Here is a 13609-nt window from a genome sequence, read left to right on the forward strand (position 1 = left end):
AAATAATAAAGCAATAAAAAATAATAAAAATTATAATCATAAAAAGTACACACGCGTTCGTGTGTGTATGTGTATGCGCGTGTGTATAAGTATACTTATAATTTACATTACAAAACGGTAAATGTCTATAATAGCTACTGTTGTAAAAAATCAATTTTTTTTAAATACCAATCAGCAAAACTACTAAGGAAATGGAATGTAGAAATGCTTTTAGGGAAAAGCAAGTTTTTCTTAAGAAGTTATTAATATCAAAATTAAATATATAAATAAATTTATTGAATATTATTTGGTAATTATGCAAATATACAAAACCACCCCTGATTTCAATGTCCTTCACAAATGTTATCAAAGTCATCATCCTGAGTAATGCTGTGAAGCTTTTAGTAGATAATAATAATAGTAAACACACACACACACACACACACGAGAGGGGTGCAAGGGAGGCCTTCGGTCCCCTTCCCGCGCTCATCCCGCGAATAGCGGTGCCCTAGGCAGAAGTACGCAAGAATGCCCTGCAACCCTATCGGGGTGGGTGGAGAGAGGGCTTTCACCTCCCCTCCGTGTGTGTGTGTGTGTGTGTGTGTGTGTGTTTGTGCGCGCGCGCGCGTGTGTGGCCAGAGCAAAGAAATGTCCTTGTTTATTAAAAAATTATAAATCTTAAGAAAGACTTGCCTCTCTCTAAAAACATTTCTATATTTCATTTCTTTTAGTAGTTTTATTGATTGGTATTAAAAAAAATTGATTTTTTGCACCAATAGCTATTATAGATACTTACAAAATTTATAATTATTCAGTTCCGATTATACCATACTTTTTGCATCAGTATTATTAATGTGTATAAAAAAAGTTAGCTTTTAATTAAAAGAATAACTAATTCAAAGAATTCTTATTTTATTAATAAATTAACATAAGTTATGTGTTAAAGATGTTTTGTTAGAAATATTTTAATAAATTATTGCTTACAGTTTACATCATTTGTAAGCTCGAAATATACATTCAACGTTATAATTAAGGCTGTTTGTACCGTACCTATTTTTATCGTTTTTATAACAAAATATATTGCTTTCGCAATAAATATCAATAATGTAAGTTAATAAGTTATGATAGATATTTCTTTTAGTCAAAATAAAAATTTCTAAAAATTATATTTTTTGCATCTTTTAAAAACTAGTAATTTATTTAAGATACTAAAGATGGTATAATAAATTGTTGGATTGAGACAGATGAAGGATTTATTAATGCAACTTCAACATATATTCAACGAACTAAAAGACGAATCTGAGAACGCAATCATAAAAAAATATGGGCAGAATGGAAAACGATATACAGTTGTACTTATAAGTAAGACAACCTTTTTAAAATTTAATATATATATATTTACTCATTTTCTATTAAATACATATAGTATGTAAAGATATTTGAAAATTCACAAACAAAAATTTTAAATATTATCTTTCTCACACTTTCTAGTATTTGTTGTTGGTAGCGGGTGTTTTCTTATTGGCGTTCACTTTTTGTCGACTATTTCTGACATTATTTTATCAAGAAATGTGTCTCGATTACATAATATGCTGATTGTAACAGAGTATTTTATCGATCAAGAAAAATATTTCTATTTAATTATGTTACATATATATGCAGCTATTTATACTGGAGCTCTTACAGTAGTATCGACAGGAACACTGCTCATTGCATATTTTCAATATATCTGTGGATTGTTCAAAATCTCTAGGTATTAGATATAGAAGAAGATATGAAAATTCTAATCATAAGAAAATTACGTAATTATTTCAAATTTAAAGGACAAATTTAACTTGCAATATAGCAATCAAATAAATAAATAAATTTACATATTATTATAAATAAATATATTATTTGTAATATAAAATATATTAAACATAAGCGAAAACGCCAATATCGATCAAACCAGACTTTGGTGCCGAATAATATATAGGTCTGTGAGACTTGTATACGTAATTCCCAGTTTACATGTAAATTGGCGATAAAACGTTAATTATTTGTCGGTCTTGAAAGCTGGGAATTGGATAATTCACGTAAAATTATCATTAGGCGTCAAGATTTGTTTCGACCGATTTTGGCACTTCTTTCACTAATGTGTAATATTTTTATAATTCAATTTATAATTAATAAGATATATTATTTATAGCTATCGTCTTGAGCGTGCAATAAGATTTAATATGCTACAAAATATTACTTATATAAAAAATAAAAATTTAATGCTTAAGGGACTAATATATGCAGTAGATATTCATCGGCAAGCTATAAGGTTAGTATCCATGAAGCAAGACAGCGAATTCGAATATGATGGCCATAGTTTTTTAAATAAAAAACATTTTTATTCTTATTATTTTTTAATAGGGTTTGGTATATTACTTTATTAAAGCCTAAAGCATGTAACATTATCGACAATACTTAATAAACATTTTATATTATCATTATTTGATATCAAAATATTGAAATAAACATTGGCCATCTTTCACAACTTTGAGGAAAAAGATAGTCATAGTATTATAAGACAATTGGCCATATATATTTTTTGTATTTAACATTTATAAAATAATTAAAAAACTTATATTTTTACATATTTAGTTTTATTGCTACATATTATCACATATTTAATTTTATTTTTTAACATTTTTAATAATAAATGTTCATATAAGTTTAGTAACTATTTAAATCATTGTCACTAAAAAAATATGTATGATATATCTTAAGATATTAAGTGCGCAACTTAATTTTCGTCGTTTTAATAAAATATGTACATGCATTATTAATTAATGTTGTTTTTCGCAAAATTCCTGAACTTTTTCTGTCACTTTAAATGTATATATTCTATTGACTGATTCTGTAGTCAGATTTTATAATTTATTTTTTAATTTTACTTATCTATAAGAGAAACATAGTCATAGGCCAGTATTCATAGTCGGATCTTATATTTAAGATCATCTTAAGTACTGTCTTAAGATGCCATCAGCCAATCACAGAGCTGTATTAGCATCTTAAGATATTGCTTGAGACAATCTTGAAATAAGATTCGACTATGAATACCAGCCATAGTATTTATTTAAAAAATAGTAAAAGAAATAGAAGATATAATCACACATTACAATTTATATACTTTTGTTGTGTGTCTAACGTTAACTGTGACAGCTTAACTGTAATTTATTTGACGTTGTAGCAATATTCAATAAACATATAAAAAAATTTTACAGGCAGTCAAAAGTAAAAATGCGATATAATATCCACAGTATTGTTATTTCAAATAGTACGCATATAACTATACGCATATAAACTATAGCAAATATCAATTATCTTTAAAAAATAATTACAAAATCATATTATTTAGTAATTATTGAGAAATTATAACCTTGGCCATTTTTTCCGCATGACATACCCTAATTTATCCTCCAAACAAAAAAATTTTTCTTGTTCTTATAAGACTTGTATTTTCTAAAATGTAAATATAATAATTAATATCGAAATAAAATTGTATAACATTAAACATGTTTACCTAAAAATATAATAAAAATTATATATAAAATATATGAAAAAAATATAATTTATTCAAAAATTTATTATTCAAAAATTTTCATGAGTTTTGAAAAAAAATGGATAAAGAAAATAAGAATTTATAAACCAGGAATTAAAATTTTTTATTACTGTCAAAACAATTATATTGTGTTATTACTTAGATAACTTACAATTAAATGTGCGACTCGACTATTTCTTTACTCGTGCGGATGAACTCACTCGAAGGAAATAACTGACTTTTTTCACGTGTATATAACACAAATATCTATTCTAATTTTAAGTCATTCAAATCGATAACAAAAATTTTTATTAAATATAAAAATATAATATTTATTAATTTAAAAATTATTAGTTTTTAAACAATATTAAATCACACATTAATAAGTTTACGAAATCATATATGTATAAGCAAGAAATTATATTCTTTCTTATATAGGAGAAAATAATTGTTAAACGGAATATAATAATATAATTTCACTTTAATACCAATTTTTTTCTGTGTGTACACACACACACACACACACACACACACACACACACACACACACACACACACACACACACACACACACACACACACACACACACACACACACACACACACACACACACATGCATACACAAATAAAAGATAAGATATAATATTTATTTATTTGTGTTTAAAGATTATGCGAATTATTACTATCTAAGTTCGAGACAATGTTTTTCTGTTTAGTAATAATTGGAGTGTGTTGTTTAAGCCTCAATCTTTTTCAAGTAAGTTTTAAGTTTCATGTAAAATTCTTTATGGTGTATTGATTTATAATTTTATGTTAAGAGGATGTGTACTAATACTTCTGATTTAAGAAGTATAACTATTTTGTTCAATTACATTAACCTATTGTATGTGCAACTGAATAATAAAAAATATACGTACATAAACTGAATATATTTACAAAACTCGTATCTTAGATATTTCAAATAGCATCGTCTGGAGAAAATATTAAAGAAATATTCATACCCATTGTATCTTCAGTTAGCAGTATTGTATATATGTTTGCAGCTAATTATATCGGACAGGATTTAATAAATCATAACAATGACATATATATTACTGCGTAAGATATTTGCTTCTAACAGAAGAATATATTAAATAGAGTTTATTATTTTATACAATTTTATATCAGTAAAGATTAAGATTTCATATACGAATAATTTGTATACGTTAAAATTGTTGATAAACCGTTTTATTTTTCTAAAGTAATCAGATCTAATTGTTTAATATGTGTTGTAGATACAGTATTCAATGGTATATGGCACCGTTACATATACAAAAATTGATATTATTTCTATTGCAAAGAGGTGTCAAAGATTTATCTTTAAATGTTGGTGGATTATTTACTGGATCGCTAGAGTGTTTTGCTACGGTAAGAAAATATTTTATGCATATATCAAAATAGACTAATTCTAGTATTTATGCCGCGTAAGGACTTATGTCGTAGTAATCAGAAAAAAATAGATGAAATAAATGTAATTTGCTTGCAACTATTCTGTTATATGACTGTATGTTATATTAAAGTAGCGTTATTATTACTATTCTCTTTGATGTTAATATTAACAAAACTGTCGTAAATTAAAACAATTTTTGAATATTATGAATGTGTAACAGTATATTACAATGTACGTAAAATAATTACTTTCTCTGTAGGAAGTTGTAAAAGGTTCAGTAGTTGGTTTGTGATACATAAATGTAGAGAGATTATAAAGAATAGTATATTAAAATACAAGTATTTAACTATATTATATTATTTGTTTATCTTGATTAAATAACTAGATCTGTTATCCCTTTTGATATACTGCAAAAATATAAAAGTTTCTAAAACTTCTTATTACATGTGCGTCAAAAATGGTTCTATTTGCGTAACTTTTTCGTGCGTAAAGTCGTCTATTTCCATATATTAAGATTATTATACAGTTATTACAGTTATTAACATTATTACAGTTTGTGTTTTCTAATAAATGACGTAAATCGTGGCAAAAATTTTCCAGCACGAATTTTTTTGCAAATTTGATCATTTCTCATACCTTTGCGTTCATTACCTCTCATGTCATCTCGTGACACGCATATGGTAACTCTCGTAAAATTACCGACGCTTTTGTGAACTTATAACTTTGGCTATATAACTTGTCAATTTGTGTCACTCAAGGATCATTTTCGCTCTTGTAACAAAAAATAATATATGCAACTCCTGCGAATCGACTTTTCGTCCTTGTCACACAATGTACTATTTTATTATATTTAATATAAAAAATAAATATTTTATTTTAAAATTTCTTTATAATAATAAGCACAATATGATAAAGTTTTTATTGGTATCGTTATTTATCTTAAATATAGTATTAATGCTTCATAAATTAAATTTTGAATAAATGCAACATATATATATTGAAGTTACTATATATATTTAAAATACCATAATATAAATGTACATCTTTAACAATATTATTTGTTGTAGCTGGTAAAGGCTTCGGTATCTTATTTTACCTTCATATATTCTACGCGATAAAGACAAAAATGGATTACATGGAAACGTGATATAGACATAATTAGTCAAATGAAGTAGTACAATTAATTTACATTTATTTTTGATAGTACTATAATTAGAAGTAGTCCACTCTTAAAAAGGAACCGATTGTTGACAGTTTTCGTCAATTGGTTTTTTCGCTGCGTTTACTTCGTGTCGCAAGAGTAATTATCATTGCGATTGAATTTTGATAGCTGTCAAATTATGACAATGTTAGCAACTTAAATTAACAACATGATAAATGTATAATATATAGTATTAGTGAGTTAAAAATAGTGAAAAATAAATGTTTTTATTGCCATTTCTTCGAGAGATGTTATCATTATAGATAGTTGGTAAGTGACTTATCTTAAAAAAAGAGATCATCAACTTTGTGAGACTGTCATTGCGGAATTAGTAAATAATAATTTGTATAGATGATTTGTATAGATATCTACACAATTAGTATGGAAAATTATTGTATTATGTGTGCACTTTATAAATATGTATTACAGAATTAAATTTTTAAGTTAAAGTTTATTATATGTAATTCGTAAAAATTATTTATTAAAAATTTTTTAAAGAAGTCAATTTTTTATTCTTGTCTTTTATTTTAAAGAAGAAAGAAGAAAAAGAAGAAAGAATCATATTACCTTCAATAAGAAGCCTCAGTTTTAGCGAATGCAACATCTAATCATACATAAATTAAGCTGAAGGAACAAATATTCTTCTTTTTAAATGAAATTCTTATACGAATATGCAAATAGAAATGTGTAAAAGAGAAATTTTTAGTGTGCTAAATACACCTGCATAACATTAATATTGTTCTCAAAGAAATAATATCTCATGAATAACTTTTTTATGAAAAATCGAACATCTGTTGAATTTCATGCTATTAAATCGATTATGTAATCATCCATTCTCATAATAAATTTTTTACTACAGAATGCGTAAACGACATTAGGAAAATTGTGAAATTTACACCAGAAGGAAAAAACCTAAGATATGTAATGGTTCGATAAATGCTAAAAAAGCAAACGAGTATCTTTGTAGTCATAATTTGATAGTTGAAGAAAAATGAACTGCATCGAGGCAAAATATTTTAGTATAAATAAAATTTTATTACTTGCTATAGGCTTGTGGCCTTATCGACAAACAAAACTCATTCGATTTCGATTTATTGTCTATCTAAGTATTCTTATAACTGCTGTTTTATTTCAAGTAAGACCATTGTATTTTTATTATGACTTAAAAAGATACTATACAATATGTTGTAATTTATAGTGCATATCTTTTATTAGCATATTTTAATAGTATAATTTTAATAATATAAGTTGTATTAAAAATAATTATTGAATGTTCATACATCAACTGTATAGCTTTGCAATTATCACATAATACTTTAACAATTTTTAAACTAAATAGTAAATCTTAATATAAAATTATAAAATATTTAGTTAAATTATAAAATATATACAAAATTAGAGAGAATGAGAGAATGAGAAAAAGAGAGAGAGAAACAGACAGAGAGAGAGAAAAAATTATAAGCAAAAAATGATTACCCAAGATTTATTTATTTAAACATAAAATTAAGAATTTGTAATTTTAATAAAAACAATAAAAAAGATTAAGTAATTACAGAAAATGTAAGCATTTACAATTTATATAAATTAAAAAAATTTTTTACTTGACATGTAAAAATTAAGAAAAAAAATCAATTTCTAGTTTTAAATAAAAATAAATACAAAAATATATATTTTATTAATAATTCTGTTATTAATAATTAATTTGTTAACAAGCAATTAATTATTAAAATATGTAAATTTACATAACATGTACATAGATATAGATATACTGTATAAGAAACCAACACTAGAAATCAGCAAAACAGAAAAAATTAATATCACGTAATTTGTAAAAATCAATATGTTGAGATGAGTTCGCGCATAATAACAGGGTTGAATTTATAAAGTATAAAAAATATATTATTTTTAATTACATTTTGATTGTTTTTCAATTTAGATATTCTTGTAATTTTGATTTTTATAATGTTTAACTTTAACTAAAATTTCTATCTTATATTTAATAATTATCAATATTAAAGTTATAATAATTATATGATATCACGTATATAATTATAACTATTTTTTAAATAAAATTATTATACACAAGAAAACAATTAAGGCTACAATTAAAAAGTTATTAAATTAATGAAATTAAATTAATAAAAATGGAGCTTTTATAAAAATATTTTAATAAAATTATTATTTGCAGCTCACCGCGTTTTTAACTTCAAAATGTACTTCAGATCTCATCATTAAGATACTTTCTGTTGCGCTTTTCTTCGTTGTTTTTATAACAAAATATATCTCATTTGCTTTTAATATGGAAGCTGTAAGTTAACTATTTACGACATGCCTGTCCAGCTAGGAAGTCAAACGCGTCGCCTCCTCTCCATCGTCTCGATAAAGTGAGACAAAAAGTAAACAAAAAAAAATAATAGACGTTAAAATACCTATCCTTTTGAAAGAATGCTTCTCAAACTTGATCGGGGCCGATAATGTAAAGTTATTTGTGCACATATTAACAAGATTTCATATTTTTCGTATTCTTTTTTATAGATTTGGAAATTTTTTTCCAGAAGTAAAGTACACGTATTAATATCAGTCTGTAAATTGAATTTTATACTCAGAACAATTTTTTTTTCACACTGCTCTATCTTATCGATTTTTCAGGCGTATGTAACTTAAATTTTAGAAATACAATTTCGTTTTTATTAGACATCAAAATCTAATTTGCGAAACTCGATATTGTTTGTTTTTTTCATATACCGTTGTATAAATTCGAATTTCGGAAGTATAAACTATAGATCGTTTATATTAAACAAATATTGTTATAATTGAACACTACACTCGAATAAAAATAACGTAAATTAACAATTTTTTCCGTTTTTTGTATAAACTTCGTAACTTAAACTGATAATGCGTATACTTTCATTTTGAAGGATTTCCAAATATATAAAAGTAATAAAAATATTTCGCTATACAAAAATTATTGCTTTTTTGTCGGTACAACGGACATCTTCAGCATCCCTTTAATGAGCGTCTATCTTTTTTCGTTTACGCCCCGTGTCATTCTAGACGATGAAGAGGTGGAAGCGCATTCGGATTGTGAACTGAGTTTGGACAAGCTTGATTTATTATATGTTCGATTAAATTTAAATCTCTGAACAAATTTTTGTATCCGGCAATCATTCTAAAAAACATAAAAATTGTATGAAAAAAATTATTGGCCTAACAGGTAAAGTATTTATTGGTCCAACTTCAACATGTATACAATAAGTTACAAGATGAGTATGAAAATGCCATTATGGAAAAGTATGGCTATATTGGAAAACGTTATACGGTTGCACTTGCTACCATTGCATTAAGTAAGATAACACTTTTTTAAATGTTTGCATTCAGTTATCTCTTATAGCTGTTTAACTATATACTACGTGCTACTATAATGATTTTCCTTTAAATTGTTTAGAACAAAGAATTTCTACCCAGTAAAAAATGACTCATCAATTAACGTTGAATCAACATTGAAATAATTTGATGATTTCAATGTTGATAATTTTATAATCATTTCTCGTTGGTTCTTCTTTCTAAGTCAAAACGTTTCAAGAAATATTACTATAATAAATATTTATTGTAAACAATTGTCTCGAGAAATATTACTATAATGAATATTTATTCTAAACAATCGTTTCGAGAGAAACAGTATAGTGGCTTGTAGCAGCTAAAGGGTTAATCCTGATAAATAATAATAATTTATCTGCGTGAATATACATATGTACGATACATACATACTCCATTTAAAATACATGTTATATAAATATTAAAGTGTTATATACATAAAAAGAAATTTTATAATTTATACCAAAATATTTAAATCAAATATAGAAAGTAAAATTGTCAGATATTACATAGCTATGTAGAAATCAATTATAGTTAAGAGCCTATAAGAAACAATTTTCTATATAACTTATATACGTGAAAAAATATTTTAAGATTTTATATAACGAAAAGTTACATGAGTTACTTTCTAACACTCTCCAGTATGTGGCATTTTCAGCGTATTTGTTTCTATTGCCGTTGAATTTTTATTGAGTACATCTGATGTTTTGTCGATAAATGTATCTCGAGAACATCAAATGCAATTCACAACGGAATATTTTGTCAATCAGGAAAAATATTTCTTCTTAATTTTGTTACATATATACGTAGCATATTGCTTAGGAGTGGTTATAATAGTAGCAATAGGAACAATATTAATTGCGTATTTACAACTTACATGTGGCTTGTTTAAAATCTCCAGGTATGAAACACAAATGTAAAAATGCTGATAAAAATTTAAATTACGAACAGAATTATTATTATAAACAGAAATTTCATTTAATATTTTAAATATAATTGTTATATTTGGAAAAAATTTGAAAGTAAAGTTTATGCCTTAAAAAAGTATCTGTAAAAAAGTGCATTGCTTGATAAATATATTATTTATAGTTATCGTATTAAACGCGCAATGAGAATAAATATATTAAAAAACATTAGTACAAAGAACGATAAATTTGTGTTTGAAGGAATAATTTGTGCTGTAGATATTCATCGGCAAGCTATGAAGTTAGTATCTATACACATATCCTTCTATACTTATCATAGATCATATAAATTACATAATAATATTACTTTACATTTGAAGATTGTCTAAGCTGGTGGTATCCAAATTTGAGATAATGCTGTTCTGTTTAATAACAGTGGGAGTGATTTCTTTGAGCCTCAATCTTTTCCGAGTAAGTCAAACATATAATGTTATACAAATTTTTATTTAAACGTTCGGTTGTACTGGGTACAATCAGTGGATATCCATGCGTCAATTTTTAAGTCAAATAAGTCACCACATAATTTTTTTAATTAAACATATTTAAAATTAAGAAAGATATAATGTTTTTGTAAAGACTGATTTTCTCTGGAAATTACAAACTTCAAGATTTTTTTTTAACATAAAGCTTTTCAAATTTTAACATTGTAATAATCAAATAATACTCTAAAAGGATTGAAATTAATCCCCAATTTGTTTGGTTATTATATCTCTGATAGTTTTAAAACAGTGACTGTTTGAAAATTGATATGGGCACGCTGTACCTAGTGTGACAACGATGCGACTGGAGATAAGTATGACAACCGAGGGTTAATGTATATTAAAGTTCGCATAATAATAATGTTGATATATACCTTATAATATATTATATTCAAAATGGCAATTTTAACATAATAAGTTGTACTATAAATTAATTACTATATGCATCACTATAAGCATATTAGTTATTATTACCAATATTATAGTAATAAATACTATAATGTAATATTCCTAATTATTTTAGTATGTAATTATAGTCGCAAATATTACATTTTTTCTAGTGTATTATATTCCATTTCTCGTATACATTATTTAACCTCCTTACAATTAATATAACAATAAAATAGTTTGCTATATACATATACAACACAAATAACTTAATATTTATATGTCCGTGAAACTCGTTAATTAGATTTTCCAGATTAATGCATCAGATGGTAACTCTAAGGAGTATTTATTTCCTACTATATTTACAACAATTTGTGTTATTTACATGTTCATGTCCAATTACATCGGGCAAGATATTATAGATCATAATAATCACGTATTCGTAACTGCGTAAGAGACTCTTTTATAAGATATTATTATATATGTTTATTTTATAGGTATATATTTTAAAAATAAGTTCAAATACGTTATCTGTATATATAAAAAAAATTTTATTGTAAAAATTACAATGGTTGGAGTAAATAGTAAACGCGGACCAAGGCAATAATTATGCAAATTTTTACTATGTTCTCCATCAAATTATCATAGTATTTGCACTACTAATAGTATATTTTTCTAAACATCTCTTTTTATGATAGCTACTAACATCCATAATGATTTTTAATAAAATTTTATAGAGCAAACAAAACGTTGAATATTTACGTATATTATTTCTTTTACAATTTACCAAATTTTTGCATTATAGGTATAGCGTCCAATGGTATGTAGCTCCTTTAAACACACAAAGAATTATACTCTTTTTATTGCAAAGAGGCGCTAAAAATTTTACTTTAGATGTCGGTGGATTGTTTGTTGGATCGTTAGAATGTTTTGCGACGGTAAAAAAATAATACATTATCTATTAGAATATATTTGGGATATACATATAATAATTAAATATATTTAATATTATATATTCGTTATAGTTGGTGAAGACGTCAGTAACTTACTTTACTGTTATGAATTCTGTACATTAATAAACTAAAAATAAAAACAAGTTAAATAAAAATATAAAAAATATGTATCATTATTAAAGAAACTTCCAATATTATGATTTTTTAAATTAAGTTTTTTTAATTGAAAAGTCTGCAGTTTTAAGTATACAGATTGATTAAAAGTGATATTTGGCAAACATAAAAATCTTTCAAATATAATAGATGTAAAATCTAAATTAAAATGATTATTTCAATTAGTAATCAAAAATATTGATGTATACTGTATATTTGTGATTACAGGTTGTTATATTTTATAATGTAATTGTGTTTAATTAACCCCAAGGTAAATACCTATATTTTTATACCTTAAGTAGACACCTATGGATATGTGAGAACTTCATCGTTTACTAACAATGTTTAATAAAATGTTTAATAACAATATTTAATAATAATGTTTAACAACATTGTTTAATAAAAATTTAATAACATAAATGACAGTTTTAAAAAATCTCTTGGATTCCACAAACCCATAAATGTCTACCTAGGGTTAACACTAGATTGTAAAATTAATTCTATCTGTCGATATATTACTTTCATGTATAAATATGTATCATCAGCATAAATATTTCTTATATTTTTAACTTTAAACTTTTTGATATTTTATTTTCATGGAATAAAAAAAAAACAAAAAAGTAAAAAGGTAAACAATTTCAACGTTTTAATAGATAAATAAAAGAAAATTATAGTTCCTTGAATTATCTAATATTTTAAATTGTTCAATAATACAAAAAGCTGAAAAAACGCATTTTTTTTAAACTGTTATGAACGTGTAAAAAATAAAGATATATAAAAGGACGGTTTTTGCGTGCATATGTAAAATAATGTCATGTGTGCAATGTGTATGAGCGAAATAATATCATGTGTACAATGTGTATGAACGTAATAATGTCATATGTGCAATATGCATATGCGCAATAATTAATGTCATGTGTGCAATCCTACTCTTGTAGCGTAATTATTTTAGTGTGTGCAAATAAAGCTGTAGGCAATCGGGATTATAGACAAACGGGACCCTCCCCTATTATTCAAATAAAGGTAATATCAAATATTTAAATAAATAATAATAATAATAATAATAATAAAGTAACATAAAAAGAACATAACGAAAAAAATAATGAAAAGGACGTT

General features: G+C 24.9%; 3 protein-coding genes across 3 annotated transcripts; all 3 read left to right on the forward strand.

Annotated features, from left to right (window-relative positions):
• Positions 1-1190: 1190 nt before the first annotated feature.
• Positions 1191-4319, forward strand: LOC105834270. The gene is made up of 4 exons (XM_036286951.1): positions 1191-1341; positions 1471-1732; positions 2168-2287; positions 4268-4319. Exons 1-4 carry the CDS (start codon positions 1224-1226, stop codon positions 4317-4319), a joined length of 552 nt encoding a protein of 183 aa, XP_036142844.1. The 5' UTR covers positions 1191-1223.
• A 53-nt stretch (positions 4320-4372) lies between these two features.
• Positions 4373-6582, forward strand: LOC118645580. Its single transcript, XM_036286953.1, has 4 exons — positions 4373-4438; positions 4504-4649; positions 4826-4958; positions 6048-6582. Exons 1-4 carry the CDS (start codon positions 4373-4375, stop codon positions 6096-6098), a joined length of 396 nt encoding a protein of 131 aa, XP_036142846.1. The 3' UTR covers positions 6099-6582.
• A 164-nt stretch (positions 6583-6746) lies between these two features.
• LOC105834287 lies at positions 6747-13054 on the forward strand. Its single transcript, XM_028192646.2, has 9 exons — positions 6747-7316; positions 8370-8489; positions 9396-9525; positions 10367-10457; positions 10646-10762; positions 10842-10932; positions 11692-11837; positions 12193-12325; positions 12413-13054. Exons 1-9 carry the CDS (start codon positions 7173-7175, stop codon positions 12461-12463), a joined length of 1023 nt encoding a protein of 340 aa, XP_028048447.1. The 5' UTR covers positions 6747-7172; the 3' UTR covers positions 12464-13054.
• Positions 13055-13609: the final 555 nt, after the last annotated feature.

The sequence above is a fragment of the Monomorium pharaonis genome, chromosome 5 (assembly GCF_013373865.1).
Source record: "Monomorium pharaonis isolate MP-MQ-018 chromosome 5, ASM1337386v2, whole genome shotgun sequence".
Lineage (NCBI taxonomy): Eukaryota > Metazoa > Arthropoda > Insecta > Hymenoptera > Formicidae > Monomorium > Monomorium pharaonis.